The following is a 19,965-nucleotide window of genomic DNA, read 5'->3' on the forward strand; positions in this document are numbered from 1 at the left end:
ATTTGTAAAGCTTCCTCAGACAGCCATTTTGCTTTCGTGCATTTCTTCTTCTTTGGGATGGTTTAAGTTGCTACCTCTTGTACAACGTGGCAAACCTCCGTCCATAGTTCTTCAGGCACTCTGTCTATCAGATCTAATTCCTTAAATCTGTTTGTCACCTCTACTGTATATTCATCAGGGATATGATTTAGGTCATACCTGAGTGGCCTACTGCTTCTCCCTACTTTCTTCAATTTAAGCCTAAAGTTTGCAACTAGAAGCTCATGATCTGAGCCACAGTCAGCTCCTGGTCTTGTTTTTACTGACTGTATAGAGCTTCTCCATCTTTGGCTGCAGAGCACATGGTCAATCTGATTTCTGTGTTGACCATATGGTGATGTCCATGTGTAGAGTCGTCTCTTGGGTTGTTGGAAAAGAGTGTTTGCTATGACCATCGTATTCTCTTGACAAAATTCTACCAGCCTGTGCCCTGCTTCATTTTGTACTCCCAAGGCCAAACTTGCCTGTTATTCCAGTTATCTTTTGGCTTCCTACTTTAGCATTCCATTCCCCCATGATGATAAGGACATCATTTTTTGGAGTTAATTCTAGAAGGTGTTGTAGGCCTTCATAGAACCGGTCAACTTCAGCCTCTTTAGCACCAGTGGTTGGGGCATAGACTTGGACTATTGTGATGTTGAATGGTTTTCCTTGGATTCGAACTGAGATCATTCTGTCATTTTGGAGGTTGTATCTCAGTACTGCTTTTCCTACTCTTGTATTGACTATGAAGGCTACTCCGTTTCTTTTGAGGGATTCTTGCCCACAGTAGTATACCTGATGGTCATCTGAATTAAATTCACCCATTCCTGTCCATTTTAGTTCACTGATTCCTAAGATGTCGATGTTCAGTCTTGTCATCTCTTGTTTGACCACATTCAGCTTGCCCCGATTCATGGATCTTACATTCCAGGTTCCTGTGGAGTATAGATCTTTACAGCATTGGACTCTCCTTTCACCACCAGATACATCAGCAACTGAGTGTCCTTTTGGCTTTGACCCAGTCGCTTCATTCTTTCTGGCGCTACTAGTACTAGTCCTCTGCTCTTCCCTAGTAGCATATTGGACACCTTCTGACCTGAGGGGCTCATCTTCCAGCATCATATCTTTTTCCTTTTGGTACTGTCCATGGGGTTTTCATGGTAAAGATACTGGAGTGGGTTTCCATTTCCTTCTCCAGTGGATCACGTTTTGTCAGAACTCTTTGCTTATGACCTGTCCATCTTGGGTGGCCCTGCACGGCATAGCTCATAGCTTCATTGAGCTACGCAAGCCCCTTCGTCACAACAAGGCAGTGATCCATGAAGGAGAACTAAGCTAATAATAGCAGTATGGAAAGAGGGCTGTACCTTCACCCCTCTCCCAGTAAGTCTGTAGGAACATACAGCCATAGCAAGCTGCGTTATATGGAGACAGACCCTTTTTTCATCTAGTCCAGTGTTGTTGGCACTAACTGGCAGCAATAGTTTTTCAGGGCTTCAGACAGGATTTTTTTCTCAGCCCTATCTGAATATATAATCATACAATTGGAAGGGGGCTAGAAGACTATTGGGTCCAACACTCTACTCAGTGCAGTATTCATGTCTCCCATCCAGATTCTAACCAGGGCTGACTCTGCTTAGCTTCCCAGATTGGACAGGATCAGGCACTTCAGGTTGGACGGGAGCATTTGAAACTGGGGTATGTGTGTCCTATTGAAAAGGAAGGGAAAGTTCCAAGTTTATACCGGCACAGGCAAACCCTTGAGTACCCAGTGCTTGCAGATTGCCAAGAAAGGACAGGATGAAAGAGACCACCAATTTGCATAAAATCAACATATGCTTATTCATATGTGTGGCTGTAGATTGAGAAAAAGACCTAATTTAAGGAGACACATAGGACATGTCACCTTTGTGCAGAAAACTGTAACCAGATGAGCTGTGTGCCCTGCTCAGTATGCAGTCCTGGTGCAGCTGAGGGGCATCTTGGAGGCTGAGCAGTTCCTTCTGATTATTCTTTATCTTTACATTGGATTTGGACTTTAGATAGAAGACTCTTCCAAAATAAAGGGCAGTCCTTTGTAAAAGAAGGCACAGGCTAACTTATATTGAGTAGCTTTTTTAAAGCCTCACTTTTACAATTCCATTAAAATCAAAAAGACTTACAGCTATGTAATGGTGGCTTGCCACCTAAAGATAAATGTGACAAATAAATTAAAACTTGTCAAAGAAAAATTTTCAAAGAGGCCCAGTGAAAGTGTGAATCTTCATCAAAGGATATGAAAATGCCAGGATTGCAGAGTGCAAAAGAACTCCTTTCTGGGAAACTGGTGTGCCAAATTTTACTCTGCTATAGGAATGGTGGATGGCGTGCAAAGTGAATCAGAGAGGCACTTTCTTTTCTGGTAAAAACCTACCAGTAAACCTTGTGACTTTACAAACACAAGCTTCCTGAACTTGAGGAAAACAACCATTTTTTCCAGCTTATTTTTATAATTTGTTTGGTTCCCTTATAGTCTTCGTGAAACTGTGGCTTGTATATCTCAAATGAAATATCTTGACAACTGCCCACAAAAAGAAAATATGTCTTAACATTTAACAACAGCTGTTCTGAGGTAAATTCCACAACTGTGACCAGCAGCTAAGTGACCTGCTTAGTAGGACAGCCACAAAGCAGCCACAATGTTTGGTTTTGATTAAAAGGTCTGCTTTCCTTCTTCTTGAAGTCAGTTCCATAAAATATGATGCCCTTATGTAATTGAAATGTAATTTGCTGACCTGTTTTACCTCCAGTTTTAACATTTTAGTGAATGGGGATTAGAGTCAGAGAAGATTGCACTCATAGAAGCCCAGAGTTCATGGAAAATGAAAAAAGATAGCTTTCTGTGTTGGCATGTTCCTTCTCAGATCTGATACAATACTGAAAAATGAATGTAAAGTCATTTTAAATTTTATCTATCTCATTTTATTTATTGCATTTCTTAACTTCTTTTCAAGACAGCTTGCATTGTAAAACACATAATTCTGTATCAATAAAAATTCACTATAAAAATAAATGCATTTAAAAACCTATTTAAAATAAATCTGTAGCAAAAGCATCTTCTGAGAGAAAAGCCTTCTACTGCAAGCTAAAGAAAGCAAATACATTTTTAAAGTCCTCTTAGATGGGATTAGAGATATGTCCATTGGGATGAAGTTCCACAAAGCAGGTCCCATCACAGAGAAAGGTCCTTGCCAACCTTACAGATATAAAATGGTTGGCCAGGAATTAGGGTCTCCATTGCTGATATTTACCTTTGGCCAGATTGCTAAGGGTATAGAAGGTCCTTGAAATAACTGAACCTAACCCATTGAAGTCTTTACAGAACAATACAGTATCAGCAACCAGTGCTGCTGGAGCAGATCTGGACTCATATAATTTGACCATCAAGTCCCAACAAGGATTCAAATAGCTCTTTTCTGCACCACATGAAGTTTTGAACTGTCTTCAAAATCATCCCTGCCTAGAACAGTCCAGTTTGAATAGAATTAGGGCATGTATAACTGAGCCTTCTTCTCTTTCAACACACATTGATTTTTACTTTCTTAAGTTCTTGTTGTCTTCTTGCAGAGTTTTAGAAATACATGTTACATCTGCAGTCCATGAGGAAAACTAATCAGGGAGTAAATATTTATCTTTCCGGTTATTCTGTGTGTAGGAAGAAGCCTTGCCAACAATCTAGCATAGAGCTAAGTTTGCTTAAGGTCACTGACATCAATAGGTTTAAGCGCTCTGCACCATACACAATGTGATTTCTGAGACAGAACTTCTATCCTGAAGCACTTGCCCTCCTTTTTGAAAAAGAAAAATGGTATGAAGAGAGTCTTTGGAAAACCTACACTTTTGTTGATACTTGGGCTCACACATGATCTCATTTTGATGGTGGAGAGGAAGTGAGATTCAGCAGACAAACACAAGTAGAGTGAGAAATTGGGCTTCATTTTGCTTTGCTTGCAGCATTCATACCTCAAAACAGATTATTTTGTGAGAATGCATGCTTTGTATATTATAATTGAGAGTTCATTGTTAATGGAACTGCATTGTTTGTGGAACCACAGCTTTTGGTGAAGCAGCTGGTAATTTTTGTAAGATTCCTGTACAGCCTTTAAAAATGGGATTGACACAAAATTTCTCTTACACCTTACATTGCTCCTGTAGTTGTAGTACTGGGTTATATCTGCACAATAATGTATTGGTTTGCAAATGCACACTTGTGCAAATGCGTATTTGTACAAATTCCCCCCAAAATAAAAACTAGTCATCAAAGCTCAGTGACTCATCAAAGCTGGTCCACTGTGGAATCCACAGGTGAGATTCATATAAGCCCAGTCCCATTTGATTACTTCCAATTACAGATGGGACCTAAAGTACACCGAATACCACTTTTTCTGACATGCTAGGTTTCTGTGTTATGAATTAATGCTGTTGTTGATGATGATAGAAAGAAGGAACATTCACTCATGTTAGCACCACAGGACTCTTGCATCAATAAGAATTCAGCCTACATGTTAATGGTATTTTTTTATTTATTTAAAACTTTTTAGACTGTCCCTTACCAAAGTCTCAGGATGGTTTCACAGTAAGACAAAATATAAAATAAAACACAGCAACCGAATTGTAACCATTCATAATTGATTTATTTATAACTTTTTTGTTTAGATTACCATTTTCTTTGGTGCCAGCCATCTCATTAATGCCATTACTTTAATTTGGAATTTAATTTGGTCATTTCTGAGTTTTGCCCGGATTTGCCAGAACTGAATATTCCCTATGAACATGAAGTGTTCAATGAAGTGTTAAGTCACAGATGCATTAAATGGCAAGTGCAATTTTTGCCCAAATCATATTAGGAGCATTGTTCATTGTGGCCATTAAAATCAGAAGTCCTGCTGGAGATTTCATTTCTCTTCTCCCCTACATTCTTTCAGTGATCCATGCCACATTCTCCCCAACCAATCAAGAAAAATTCATGAACTCAATTGAGATTTACTATGTGTACCTACAAAAAATCCTCATCTGCATCATGTTGTTCATTTGGATTAACTAACCCAGTCAGATGTATCTTCTAGATAGGGCTTCCCAACTACAGTCCGCAAGTAATTACTCGGAGCTGAGCATTTGGCTTAGCCCCTATGGATAGGACATGCCTCATTCCTCCTTTATTTTGAATGAATGCAGAGCCTTTCGTTTTTGTTCAGTTTTGTCCCAGCTTTTATTTACCAAGTAAACTTGGTAAAAGATTTGGTTGCTGTGTCAGATTTTAGAAACCCCTGCCCCCATTCTCATTCATTTTCATCAATGTTTGCTTGGATAGATTTCCTGCCCTCCAACTTCTGATTGATTTCTGAAAGGCTGCTCTTTTTTCTTTTAACAATCCTGAGCCTCTCTGTTCTTTCTCATTCCTAACATTACTTCTCATCTTTTTTGTTTTCATCCCATGAAATAACGTTGACCCCAACCTTCCTGTTGATAGCATCTTGTGTAAAAGTGACCCTTCATCCTAGCCAGGTAATTTCTCCTGTAAATAGATCTTCAGAAACTGTTGGAGAGAATTGTTCTCAGCTTGGGGCATGCACTAGTCAAGATGTTGTGTTGCCTCTGTGCAAATTACCATTTGCACAGAGCCAATTGGACATTTTAATTAATTATACCCAAGACAGTACACTCAGGACTGTAGCTCATAAATGGATACTTCTTCCTTCTAAGCCTGTTCTTTCAGTCTGAAGTGTGCTAAGTTGGAGATTGGTGGAAGTAGGATCTATATTGTTAGTTTCAGGTGACTATCCAAGAAGCCCAACCGTTCCAAGGAAGCTGAGAATCAGTGAACAAATACAGAGAAGACATCTATGGCTCTCTTCCATACTGTGTCATTTTGCTTCCACTGCTGCTTATAATATTGCTCCTTGTATTCGTTCAGCACTGGCTCTAGGAGACTAATAATTCCTCTTTGTCTTCTGTACGGCAAAGCTGTTTGCAGGGATACAAGTTGGACAACTCAAATGCCAAGTGTAGGGATATTGCTTTGTAGGAGTAAGTCAGAGATTGATCACTGCCATTTGAAGGAAGTATGGATAAAGCAAACCTGATAGGGCAAAATGGTGGTCATTGTAAGTCATTTGTATTAGTATTTTACAGTGGCATGGGACAGAGAATAAATTCTGCACTTGGATTTATGACTGAAAGAGTTATTTTAAAAAAGAAAGGGGGAGAAACAAACCAGGTGGGAGACGAACAATGGAAGCCAGTGTTAATGATTTCCATTAATTCACCCTGCCTTTGGTTGGCATATCTTATGAACCCTCAGATAATTTATCCTATTTTCTTACCTGTAAATGTTTACAGATTTTAATACTTATTCTGCTGTGAATTCCACTGTTTTCGATGGGTCTTACTTCCAAAAGTGCAGGTTTGGTGTGTTCTGGGCATTTGTGCAGTTTTCATTTGTACGTGTTCCCTTAGCAGACTGGCAAAATGGCTCCAAGGGGAACTGGCTCTGTAATCATGATCCCAGGGATGTCCCTGTTTGTAGAATTAATGGTCTGGCCCTTGTGCCAGTTACAAAGCTGCTGCCCCACTTCTTGAAGCAGTTTTATAAGTGTCAAAACCTACAGAAGGTAAAGCAAATCAAAGATCTGTGGAATGGGTTGAGGACCAGACTGCCTGCCTGAAGCACGGGGGCTAGGGGCGTGTGGGTGGGAAGGATGAAAGGGAAGAAATTATCAGCATCTAGGGCTGCACATGTTTATGGAAGCAAATGGTGGTGGTGGGAAGCTGAGTTCACTCTGAAGCAGAAAAATCTTAATTTGGTCCTGTAATAACACCTGAATGCTGCCTAGGTGACAAATTCCTGAAGGATGGCAATGTTAATCTACAGTAACACAAGTGACAGTGTATTTTATAACTCCTTAGTTAAGACATAAGCTTTCATGGAAGTGTCATCAGATAAGGATGTGTGAGAAAGTGTTACACTTTGCATCTTATTGAGCCATTGGGGAGTTGAAAACTTGATGGAAGGGAAATTTATCTATGTTAGAAAAATTAACTGTTCAGATTCTCATTTTTCCTCCCAAGGAACTCTGGGAATTGTAGTTTTAGGAGATGGTGTAAGGATTCTGAATAAAATACTCATCTAACTAAACATTTATTGGGTCAGGAATCATCAACAATAAAGCCTGCCTCCTTCTCCACCTATACCAATAGAAGTGGCGTTCAGTGGGATAGACTCTTGTTTTCATTACTAGCCAAACAACCCTGTATCTGTAGCTTGTATGCTGTTTGGTAGCGGCAGCTGACCAGTTTAGTTCTGTGCTCCTCATCCACGGGCCCTTTTTACATCTTACGTTGGACACAAAACACTATGCCATAGTGACAGTAGTTTACAGCAATATATCTAGATTGGGTGTAAGGCTTCACCCCTAACTAACTTAGTTCCATTGATCTCAGTGGGATTATTTCTAAGCCATTATCCTTAGGATCACACTGTACATTGTTTTATTGTGTTTCATATGCAGAGGAGTCTCAGCCTTTCTATTATGAATATTAAGAATATTTTCATCAAATTTGAAGTAGATTCACTTCCATAAACCTAAAGTTAAGAATGGTTTGCCAACCATTTTCTCAGGATATAGTGATACCTGCCTGAAACTAAAATTCAGAAAAACTGTATAAAAAAGCAAACTGTTCGATAACAGTATTTATTGCAATAACAAACTTTAGATAAAGAAAAAGAACGGGCGACATGGTGTTTTACAGTACTTTTATTGATAATGTTGCTGTGTTATGTTCCTCTACGTGAAGCAATTTCTTTAATCTTGGCTCATGGTCCACTCTTTCATATGTCTCTAGATCTTATTACAAGGGAGAGAGAAAATCAATTGGTTAAATGTGTTTTGAACACCATGCTTGTCATATCACTCATTTGTTTGCAAAGATGGAAAGCTCAGACCATCCAGAATGTCACCTAAAGAATTTCTATCATTGCCGTTTGGTTGCAGAAACTGATGGATTAACCTCTTCCCCCTCTGAAATTAGTGATCAATGAGCCTCAATGTAGAAATATTCCAATGGGAGAGCATCTGCTCCCCCTTCCAGTTAAACAACAATAAATGTCTATTAAAGCCTATTATGCATGCTAATACCTGTCATCACTTCATTACTCTACTGTATTTCCCAGAGCACGGTCTGGCCTAAAGAGCTATACCATGACAAAATGGTACTGGGAAACCACTTCCTGTGACACATAATACAGAAATAAATTGTTTGGAATCAAAGTCCCTCAAAAATATGATAGGCTGTTGCAAGGTTTTTGTCAAATGTTTAGCTTCAAAATTAAGATCCATTTATGTGTGTTTTTTAAAAAAATCTACTAAATATCTGGCTAAAAAAAATCTACCTATCTGTATTTTTTAAGAATTACTACTATTTTAATATCATTTGTTGCCTATAAAAACTGTGTGCTGTTGTTTTTGAAGGAATGAAAGTGCATTGCAATGTCAAGAATGGGTTTCATGCAAGTCTAGAGCTCACCATCATAATTATTGCCATGTTTAGTATATTAGCTGCAAATATTAATTGGAAATGTGATGTAAGGATTTGAATCATTTTCAAAGAACAGTTCCAGCTCTTGATCATACATTTTGTCAATTTGACTACTGTCCATAAAAGGGAGGGGGTGTTAGTCTGATTAAGTTACTATTATTCTCCCTACTGCAATAGTTTGCCAATTTAAGAATACAAGGGAAAATACCATTTCTGCTTTGTACCTTTTTAATAGAGGGAGGCAGGAACATCCCCAAAACAGTAATTGTTCATAGCAAAAGTTAGAGGGAAATTGCTAATAATATTCAGTTATTGCAGCCCCTTAGTCCTTGCCTGTGTTCCCTGTAAGCAACCATGAATGATTACAGCACGACTTAGCTAAGGTAGCCTCTATGGATGATTGATAGGACATTAATCAAAAGATGCATATCAGCTTCAGAATTTGTTCACAAGCTTTCTTCTAATAGCTGATTTCATGTTCACTGAGCTCTATGCCAGTTTGTTCAATTTATTCTTCAGTGTACAAGCCATTCATCATGGAACACAATGATTTAACACGTGCGGGCACACACGCACACACACACATGTGCACACACACTTTCCCTTTCAAGAGCTAGAGATGGGAGTGTGTATAACTACTCTCTTTGGTTCACTAAAATACTCTACAAACTTGTGCATGCCTACTATATTCTTTTATCATTTTAAGCCCCCTGTTCTTGTAAAAAGCACTTTACTAGCCTCACATAAGGGTCAAACAGAACCCAATTAAGTCATAGGTAAAAACACAGAACAGCAATTACATTATGTTACATTTTTATCTTGCCTTTCCTCCCAAGTTGTTCAGGGTAGCATACAGGGTACTCCCCCACCTCTTGCATTCACAATGACACAATAAAGTGGATCAAAAGACAGGAGCAGAAAAAGCCAGGAACAAAGTAAGACAGCTGCACCAATATAATTAATTCCCAGCATGTTTTAAGGAAGCACTTGACGAAGGGAAATCTAATGCTTCTTAACAAAACTACTTTGGACTCATTTCCGCTTCTAACTCACCTATTGATGATGAGTTTTCCCAAGTAGTTTTATTACAAAACATTACATTTCCCTTCTTAAAGAGTTTGCCCAAAATGTTTTGGGAATCAGTTCTATCCATGCAGCTGTCTCACTTGTGTCCCTCAGTGAATAACAACTCTGTGGAGGCCAAAGTGCTTTTTTCTTTTTTATTATAAAAATGGCTGTGGAGAGGAGTATTTCAGGTTCACTACCCTCAGGGACTTAATTTGGATCAATATCCTGTACTCACAATTTTTAGTGCAAGGTACAGGACCACAGGGCTGACCGAGGTTTACCCCTGCTGTCTGGTCTTTCCCTGCTCCCATAATCCTAAAAGGTTGAAATGCCTCTCCTAAGGCAAGCTTAGTGGCTGTAAGAGGCTTAAGTGAAAATATTTTAGTAAAGACATTTTAAGGATGTTCTTTTGGTTTTGGCTCTAGCTACCATCTCCCTCAAGAGCATCTCCAGAATGGAATTTGGCCTTTCCGCCACAAGGGGTCAACATTCCTGCTATAGTACAAAATACTGACTCAAAAATTGCAAGTGTGGTTCCCCCCAGTTTGGATTGGAACCACAATATGTGTGGGATGGTGATGGGAAGGGTTAAAGCCCCTCCTTCTGTCCTAGAACTATGATCCAGATTTATTCTGCTGCATTTGCAGAAGAGCTTAAGAAACAGAAAAGTAATGTCTACTTTTGCCATTGATTAGACTTAGTTAGGCTTTGACCCTTAATTAAGCTGAGAGGTGGCGACTGGCCCAGGATGATCCAGTGAGCCTCATTGTTGAGTGGAGGTTTAAATCTAGGTCTCCCCAGCCCTACTCAGACACTGCTGCCACTGACACTGCCTTTGGCGGGAAATATTTGATAGTGAATACAAGGCAATGTAAAAATATGAATTGAATTAAGGTTTTGTTTTTATATTACAGCCATGCAGAGGTGGTAACTGAAGTCTGTAATTAACCCCAGCCTTCTTAGACCCTGGCACATTACTCTTGGACTCTTAATTGAAACCCTCGTGGAATTAGGAATTTAAAGAAATCCTAGAAAGCTGACATCTTTTCATTTTAAATGCTGCATCAGTATCAACAGTGGTTCTGTTGTTAAACAAGCATTTTCACTAAGTTGCTGTCATTTAGGCTCTTGATACTTTCGATGTCCAGGGTCTCAGTTGGTGCCCGACTGTTCCTTTGTGAAATCCTCAAATCTAAACAAATGAATAGAAAACACCAAGGAACAATGATCCCTTCTTTGTAGAACATGTTTACATATTTTTGGTATCCTTTTGGGGCAGGCTATTATCCCAAATAGGAGGTTTCAAAAGTGAGCTGGTGAAGAAAGAATTCCACAAACATAAGAATATATTTTTTAAAAAAATCTCTTTTTATTTGGATACTTCAGGGAACATGAATTTCATTTGAAAATAGTAGTATGACCAGAGTTTGAGTGGTGAAGTACTGTATATATACATGGTTTATTCCAGTGGAGAAAATATAACAGGCCACTTATATGGGTAGACCTATATAATGAGAGGTATGGAATGTTTCCTCTTAAAGAACTCTCTGCCACTGTAACTCAGACACTTGCACACTGTCACCAATTCCATTAGAATACTTTAGATCCTCTTAATAGCTGGTATAAGAGACTTATGTGTGACAGGGACACCAGCACTAGAGACAAAATAACCTATAAAATGAAAATAGAACTAAGTGCTCTAAATAATATTATCTGATAAAACATGTTTTTATGAGTTACTTTTACTATCCAACATATATTCTTGCTCAATAAGCACACAAATTGTCTCCAATTTAGTGAACAGAACTAAAAAAATATAATCCATGACTCTTCTACATGTAGTATAAAATATATCAAAAGTTTGCCCATTAGTTATTAAAAATTTGATTGAAATATCTGTATGAGGGGAAATTAAATGAAGCACACAATATAGTTTAACTCTTATGTTTGAACACGTTCAAAGCTTTATGTGAAAATTATTTTATTGGAAAAGTTGTAAAAATGTAATGACATAGCATATAATTACAATGTTTGTTTATATTTAACAAATATTTGTTTATATTTTACAAATGATTATACCTGAGAGAACACACTGTTTTTAGGCTATATCTCTTATACTAACAGTTTAATTTTCTTTTTCTGAGGTTACTGCAGCACTTTAACCTTCACTCACTTTCTGTACTGCACATTGTTCCAAGGCAAGTTAAGAAAAATCTATTTACAATAACTAGTTGAAGGCTCTAGTTCACTAAAGGGTGACTGTGGGTCTGTGGGGACAGGCTGGGAAAGTTGGGCAGGAGGGGTGCTGTTATACCGGTGTCCAGCTTGTGGGATTCCGTGGACAGCCAGTTGGCCATGATGTGAACCGAACACCGGACTATATGGAGCCTTAGTCTGATGCACCATGGCTCTTCTTATGCTCTTGAGTGAAACAAATAGTAATCACTAATAGTAACAGTAACAAGTAGTCTAAGTTTCCATTTCAGTTTTTCTTCTCTGTGTTATTGAAAAATATTAGCAATAGCGGGCAAATACACCACGTATGTCTGAGCTAGACTAAGCCAGAAGCCACCAGGATTGTGCACAGGCAGGGGCCATCATACTTTATTTTCCAGTTCCCTCCTGGACAACTGGGCACTAGGATTTGCTTGCCTTTACAGGAATCCATCTTTAGAAGTTAGATAAGCTGAATATAGGATATGTAGTGAATAGCCCAGACAACTACAGGTCAACACAGGCATGAAAATATAGCATTGATGTCCCACATAGAATTATTTCATAGAAGAGTTGGAAGGGATCAAGAAAGTCATTGGTTACCAATTTACACCATGAGGAGACTTTTCCTGGTATCTAGCCTCAATGTGAGTTGATTATTCCATATCCTACACTCTGGTATCCGCCAGAAGTAATCTTGTGGATAGAGTGATATCATGTGCCCCCTCAGTCTTTTCTTCTCAAGGCTGAACATGCCTAGTTTTCTCAGTCTCTTCTTATAGGGCAGTGGATAATTTTTGTTGTCCTCTTCTGGACCCTTTCTACTTTTTCTGTATCTTTCTTAACCCTTGGTGCCCAGAACTGGACACAATATTCCAGATTACAAATGAAGAGTCTAAGGGAACGATTTCTTCTCATGATTTGGAAGTAATATTTCTACTAATGCATTCCAAAATAGTGTTTATCCTTTTTTGGCTGTATCTCATTGTTGTCTCATATGTAGCCTTTTGTCCACAATAACTCTAAGGTCTTTTTACTTTTCAGTTGTGTTGAGCCATAGGTCCCCCATCATTTGGTATCTTTTGATTATCACACAAAGATGCAGGCCTTAGCGCGATACTTTCTCCTCAACTTTCTAAAACACCTCACACTAACCAGCCAACCTTCTCCTTCATTCTCTGCAGACTAATTCTCAACTGTCATACCTTAACTGTAATTTCCCAGCTGCTCTTTTCCACGTAGCTAGAATCTCCAGCCAGTCAGAATTGAAATTACTTGATTCAGACCCCATCTACCAATATTCAAATCATATATCTTCCTCTCCTGCTTTTGAACACCATTAAGCAAATATTTTGGCAATTAAGCAAAGGACTTCAAAACTGCTCAGAGCCTTTAGTGGCTGTGAGAGGCCACACAAAGTAAACAATATGTAACCGCAACAGTTATATACAGGACATTTTTTCAAATTGCTTCCCCACCTCAATTATAAACAAGCAGATCACAGTCTTCCACTCCAGGACACATTCCAGTAATCTGAGGGGATAACTGTAGCGTTCCAGTTATCAAAGGATAAGACTCTCCTAGATTGTGCTTCTGCCTTTATATTCTGTTATCTGCCATATGTTCTACTTTAAAATGAAACTGTTTAAGAATCCATGACCATCCCAAAACAGAACAGTGTATTTATATCATCAACTCATGGGATTTTAGTTTACACAGTACCCATGCATTCAACAATGTTGCTGAAAGTGCAGTTTTTCCTATTGAAACCAATGTAACTGTCAGTGTGCCTGGTCATAAGAAAGGTGAGTGCAAACGTCTTCCCTTTCCTCCTATGTTTAGAGGAGGAACCAACCTTTCTTCTACTCATTGGATGAACTGCTTGACCATTTTTTGCATTGGATCCTTTCCTTTCTGGCAACACTTGACCTTTAAACTCCTTCACTGGGCAATCCCACCTATGGGGTTTCTTATTTAAAGCAAAGACTTATTTTTCATGGCTCAAGGGACTGGTCACAGGGGGGTCTGAATCAATGAGATTATTCAACAATGAATAAGAATGCGAAGAGAGATACTCATTTGGATCAATAGAATAAAAATTGTAAGGAGCACAAGTGTTCTAACATCTGAACACTTGATACAACTTTCCATCACATCCTAACTTCCATTATGTTACCAAACTCAGACATTTCCTTTTTAACTATGCATCTTCTTAGCTGTTTCCAAAAACTGCACCTCACCCCCAATATTGTCAAGGAGTTGTACACAATGCTTAGTGCACAGGCACCCAAGTGCTTGGGGAACAAAACTTGATTGAGCAAAACAAAAACAGAAAGAAGTGGAGGGATCTTAAGAGAGCACATGCACACATGCAAAGAGGAAGAGGAAAGTCGATAGCAGCACTGATTAAAAACTGGAAGTTTAAACACCAAATCCCAAACCTTTTGACCATCCCAGACCATAAACAATGAGACTGGCTGGTCTATGGTTTTCTCAAGAGTAGCTAATTGAAGTACAGATGGACAGAGTCCTCATGGCAAGCTGAGCTGTCTCTCTCTCGGAGTGAGGGAGCTAGCTTGAGAAACCCCTCCTTTCTTTTCTCCCTGGATCTTAAAGGTAGCCAGTTTGAAGGGCTGAAGGGCTGGTGATTCCAAACTGCAGCCACTGGGCTAGGATTCAACTGCCCATTCATGCCTTCCTGGCCATGAAAGCCACCACTGCACCCAGGCACGGTGGAAGAATCCCCAGAGCTCCCCTCCTCTCCCACACCACCAATCCCATACCCACACTGCGCTGCTGGCTTTTGGAGGGGAGAGAGTGAGTTCTACTCTCCTTCTTCTCTTCTCCATCCTCCCCAGTGGGGACCAGTCTGCACTTTTCCAGCAAACAAACGCATGTGCAGGAGCTCGAGCTATTTACCAGTATGCAGAAAGTAAAGTTGCAATTGTTGGAGAGTCTGAAAATTGATAGACCCTCCAGGTGGCTACTTTGCCCCACCGTCCAATTGATGCTGGAGCCAAGTAGAATTATATTAGACTTGGTTTTTTCTTTGAGATGGAATCTCCTTTGAACCTTTCCCAATTTCCCAAAAGGCAACCCAGAGGCGTACACATTTGTTTTGACTTGCCCTGACCCATGATGTGCTGAGCATTCTGCAGAAGACCTTTAGAACGATTTCAACAGACCTCTCTGATTTTCCTTCTGTCAATTCTGCCAGGCATCCTTGGTCAAAAGTGCTCACGCACTTATGCAGGATCCGCTCTTTCTGGACTCAAACCAGGACTGGACTCTATCCTGACTTTACTTCACCTGTACCAACAAGAGTTTCTAGAAGCCCTGCATGGCTTCCAAAATCTCTGTCCAAGGAGTTCTCTCCTTTTGTTCAATCTTGCCTCTTCTCATAGGGTCCAACCCTACCCAGGAGTCACCGGTCGTCAGGCAGGGAAAGGCAGCTTGCTGGACTCTAACCAGCACCAGACTCTAACTGGAGGCCCTCTCTTTCTTTAGGAACTGGGTCTTCCCCCAGGCAGTGGCCCTTTCCAGCAGAAGCTTTCTCCTTACCTGGGGACTCCTTGTTCCATCAGGGGTAGCTCTTTTAGTCTCGCATTTCTCTCAATCACCTTTCCTCATCCCTGCTTATGGCTGGCAGAGGTTCCGGCCAAATTTGCCTCAGCCCAAATGCTGAGGGAGAGCTCTATAAGCCAGCCATCCACCCATCTGAGGAGAGGTTCTTTGAGGGAGAAGGCTTAAGAATTTTGAGGCAAAATTAGTCTTTTCGGTCATCCCATGTTGGGCACCAGAAACTGTTACTGAACTCAACCAGTCAACAGCTAGGGCAAACCCGGGTGGACCCCAGACCCGAATCAAAAGGAGCCTGAGACGATACTTAGAGCCAAAACCATCTTTATTCTAGTGCACTATAGAATATAGGGAGACAAAAGGGAACATTCAGCCCAAAGCAGTGTCTCAAAAGTTGCACCCCAGTACATGCGTTTTATACCCTAGGTAACCAGTTAGGTCACCTAATACACATCTAATACATCAATATATCAATGTAGCCACACCCCCACTGCTGTTAGCTTCAAAGAGTCTTTTCTTCTGTCAAGGACCAGACATTTTCCATGTCTATTTCTTATCTGCTCGATATTCACACAGGCTTGCCATGTTCTTACTCCCTGCACATTTGTAACTTTCATGGCGGCTAGAACCAGTTTCCACTGTTCCTTTGATTACTGTATTCGAGGTCAGGCTAGCGTGTTAGCTGTGGGTTACACAAAGTTCATTTTGTTCTTCTCCTCCCTCCCTTCTGGGACAGTACAACTGTCTACACACTACTGGCTTACTACACACTACTGGCCAACTATTCTTGGGGCCTTCCTCTGACCAACTACTTTTAGGGTGTTTTGAGGTGCTGCAATTGGCAACAATTATAAGATATTTCTAACTTCCCCAGCATTCAGTTCATTAGCTAATGAGCTATCTGATTTGTATCCTGCCTTGCTACCAAAAGTGGTACTCGAGGTGGCTTAAAGTGATTAAAAGTGATTGAAATTTTAAAATATTAACTATAAGAAAATCATAATGTTTGCCAACTTTTTTAAAAAGCCCAGTACCCAACACAATGAATGAGTTTACAGGCCAAAGGCCTTCTTGAATAAAGCAGTCCTTGCCTCTTGGATGAAGCACAACAGAGAGGGAGCAATTCTTCCTTGGGAGGGAATTCCAGAGCCCGGGAGCAACCACTGAAAAGGGGCTTTCTCAGCTTGTGTGTACATGTTCCTCTGAAAACAGTGTTCCAAGAAGAAGGGCTTCTTCCAAAGCTCTGAAGAACTGGACAGGTTCATATGGGAGTTCTTTCATGTAGTGAAGGCACCAGCCATATAGGGTTTATATCATAATCAGCACTTTGAACTCTGCCTGTAAACAATGTTAAATTTAACCTCTGTACTGTTTCTTTTTATTATGTCTTGTTTGCTTTATATGTGTATATATGTTGTGGTATCTGTAGATGCTGAAGTACTGAAAGTCATAGAACCGTAGAAGTACGTGGAGGTGAACATTTCCTTGTTCTGAAGATGCTAATATCTCACCTCTCTTTGCTTGATTCTTTGGTTGATTTTACTTATATCCATCCCACAACCCTCATATTGCAGCCCAGCGCTGAGTTTCACATATCCTCCCACACCAGTATCCCTCCAGCAGATGCATCAACAAATCATCAGTCGTCAGCAAAGCTTGGGCTCAGCCTTTGGACACAGTCCTCCACTCATCCATCCCGCTCCAACCTTTCCTACCCAGAGGCCTATTCCTGGCATCCCCAGTGTCTTGAATCCTGTCCAGGTCAGTTCAGGTCCATCGGAGTCAACACAGGTAAGGGAACATAAGAGAATGCTTCACACTGTGCTAATTTATTTCTTAAAGCCGACCGTGTTGTCATGTCAGCGATTAATCACCACAGCCACTGAGCAGATTGGCTAACAAGTACCTTGGGGCTGCAGTATATGCAGTGTTTCGTTATAAATTACCTGAAGTATCATGCTTCGGGATTGATAGAGTGTTTTCCGTCCTTTATAAATATTTCAGTTATCATTCCAAACTCTGTACTTTGGATTTTACTGTTTGAGAATCAAAAGGCATAGGAAGCAGTAACATACTAACGTAAAGGAGTGCAATTTATATTCCACTGAAATAAGTGGCAAACTCTGCACTGACTTTAGTGCTCTAGGATTGCACCCAAGGGTTGGGATCCAAAGAGGCCCGTGTAAATGTGCAAAGTACAAAGAGACAGCTGATGTTCCTTTTTGGTTCCATGCCCTTGGTACTGCATTGAATGCTATTCCAAATGGTCCTAAAACGTTCAGGAATAACAGGAAAGGAGAGGGGAAGGCAGCTGTAAAGATCCAGTGTGTGCCAGGATGCTTACATGTAGTCCTTCTGAATCCCAGTCGTACTTGATAAGTTCTGTTCCTCAACATACATGGCATGTTGTCCATTTGGAAGCAAAACTTAAAAGTTCACATTGCTGAACTGTAGGCTTGTAGTGCCTTGAGCAAAACTAATTCCAAGATGCTATTTTGGTGCCGTGGGTTCACTGCAACATAGGTAAGTGGCAAATGATACCCACTTCAACCTTAGTAGATTCTAACAAATAGGCAGAACATACACAGACATACTAATGTAGAGGTATAACAGAAGAGAGAAACACTAAGACAAATATATTGTTTGCTTATTTCAGAAAATGTATCTCCTGTTTCTTCACAGGAAAAAGCAATAACCGTGCTCAAGGTTGCTTATTTCATGTGCTAAAATATGGCATCTTGGCTTCTGCAAATATGCAGACAAGTGCTATAGTACAAGAAAGATCTCACAGTTACACATGTTTTAGACTTCTCTGGTCAGCTGGCCGATCAGACTTCTTAGAAGTGTTTTAGTCTTGTTTTTGCTGCCATATGATGACCTGGTTTTCGTGGCAAGGTGCTGTTCAACATGCACTATTTAACTCATAGTGATGCTATGTGCTCCAACTTGCAAATCCAACCCTTGCTTATGGATTGTTGTATGAAGCAAACCCAATGAGCATGAGCTATCTGGAGGTTAAGTAACCCATGGCCTGTTTTAGGGTTATGTGTGGGCAGTGCTATTTTTTTGTAAAAAAAACAGGTGCCGGAACTCACGTCTTGGGGTCACACTTTTGCACAATGGTTGCCACCGGCAGTAAGCACTCATGCGACCATGGGCTGAACAAGCCACTTCCATGGGCCACCTGAGGTCCAGACTGGAGGGTACCCTCCTGTGCTTTAGAGGCATAAACAAGCCCTGTGCCACTCTCTGAAAATCACCTTGATTGTGTACACAAAAGGGGGGTGGTGAGCGAGGGCAAATGGGCAGCTGAGTGCTCTTATGTCCTCTTGTAACAGGGCAAAATGGTGGAGGTGGTGGAACAAAGGAGGGAAGGCTGCAGCTTTCCAGCTGATGCTGGACTACAGTTCTCATCTTCCCCCTGCATTAGCAAACTTGTCTCAAACTAATGGAGCCCAGCAACATCTGGATGGCCACAAGCAAACCGCCCCCACTGCAGAGTCTCTCAGTTGGCTGGGCTCTAACATTTCAGACTGCAGGGGGGTTTGTGTGCACACGTGCAAGGAAGTGAATGTACGGCTGTTCCCTTGCATCATTCTCAAGCTCAGAGTACAGCAGAAGCACCTGCACCCTCCCCCACACACACCCTCGGACATTGCTGGCCTATAATTTCCATCAGCCCCAACCAGCCTACCTGCTGGCAAAGTAAGATGGGAGTAGCAATTCCCCAGATCTGAAGTGTTGCAAGTTCCCCAGCATGCGGCAAGATCTTCTCAGTGTGGCCTCCCCCCATTATGGTTTTCTCTGAGAGTGAAATGATTTCACCTCCTGCGAAGGAAATGCCACCCCGGGAGGGCAGCAGGCGCTCCCCAGAGACTGGCCGTCTGAATGCAGCCTGCAAGGCTCAAGCCGCCAGGATGGGGGAAGGTGAGGAGGTGGCCCTTGTCCTCAGACAAGCGGGCTGGGAGCAGGCCCAGGCAGAGCGGGCGGGCTGTCCCGGCAGGGAGACCGCAAGACATGGAAAGCAGAGAGTAGGGGAGGTGGCTGTTTATTGGAGAAGAGGTCTGGGCCCCACCGGGGCAAGAGATGGGAACACCAAATGGGAAAAGCTTCGGGAGGAGAAGGGGTGAGACGAGGGCAGCGCCTACAATCAGCACCGACACACAAGCAGCCCGCAGGCACTATGTTATGCCCAACAGGGCAATTCACAATCACTTGGATAAATCTGTCAAAAACGGGTGCCGGAACGCCATTCCAGTGCATGCTATGACAAAAAAAGCCCTGTGTGTGGGCTGCTGAATTCATAACCCATGTAACCCTCACCCAACATGAATATGAATATTCATTGAATATTGAATATATACTGTGGAAGATTGGTTATTTATTTATTTATTTATTTATTTATTTATTTATTTATTAAAACATTTCTATGCCGCCCCTTGCCGAAGCCTTGGGGCGGCTCACAACATCGAATAAAATACACAATAAATTAAAACAATAACAATTAAA

General features: G+C 40.9%; 1 protein-coding gene across 9 annotated transcripts in view; it reads left to right on the top strand.

Annotated features, from left to right (window-relative positions):
* The window catches only part of GLI3 (GLI family zinc finger 3), a 476,769-nt gene that overhangs the window by 400,026 nt on the left and 56,778 nt on the right, over positions 1 to 19,965 (top strand). For all 9 annotated transcript variants that reach the window (XM_044454104.1, XM_044454087.1, XM_044454118.1 and 6 more), the window contains one exon: positions 17,031 to 17,247. In XM_044454104.1, the coding sequence (XP_044310039.1) occupies positions 17,031 to 17,247 (217 nt within the window). The remainder of the gene's footprint in view (positions 1 to 17,030; positions 17,248 to 19,965) is intronic.

This window comes from Varanus komodoensis, unplaced genomic scaffold, assembly GCF_004798865.1.
Source record: "Varanus komodoensis strain SLA01 unplaced genomic scaffold, ASM479886v1 scaffold10, whole genome shotgun sequence".
In the NCBI taxonomy this organism is placed as follows: Eukaryota; Metazoa; Chordata; class Lepidosauria; order Squamata; family Varanidae; genus Varanus; species Varanus komodoensis.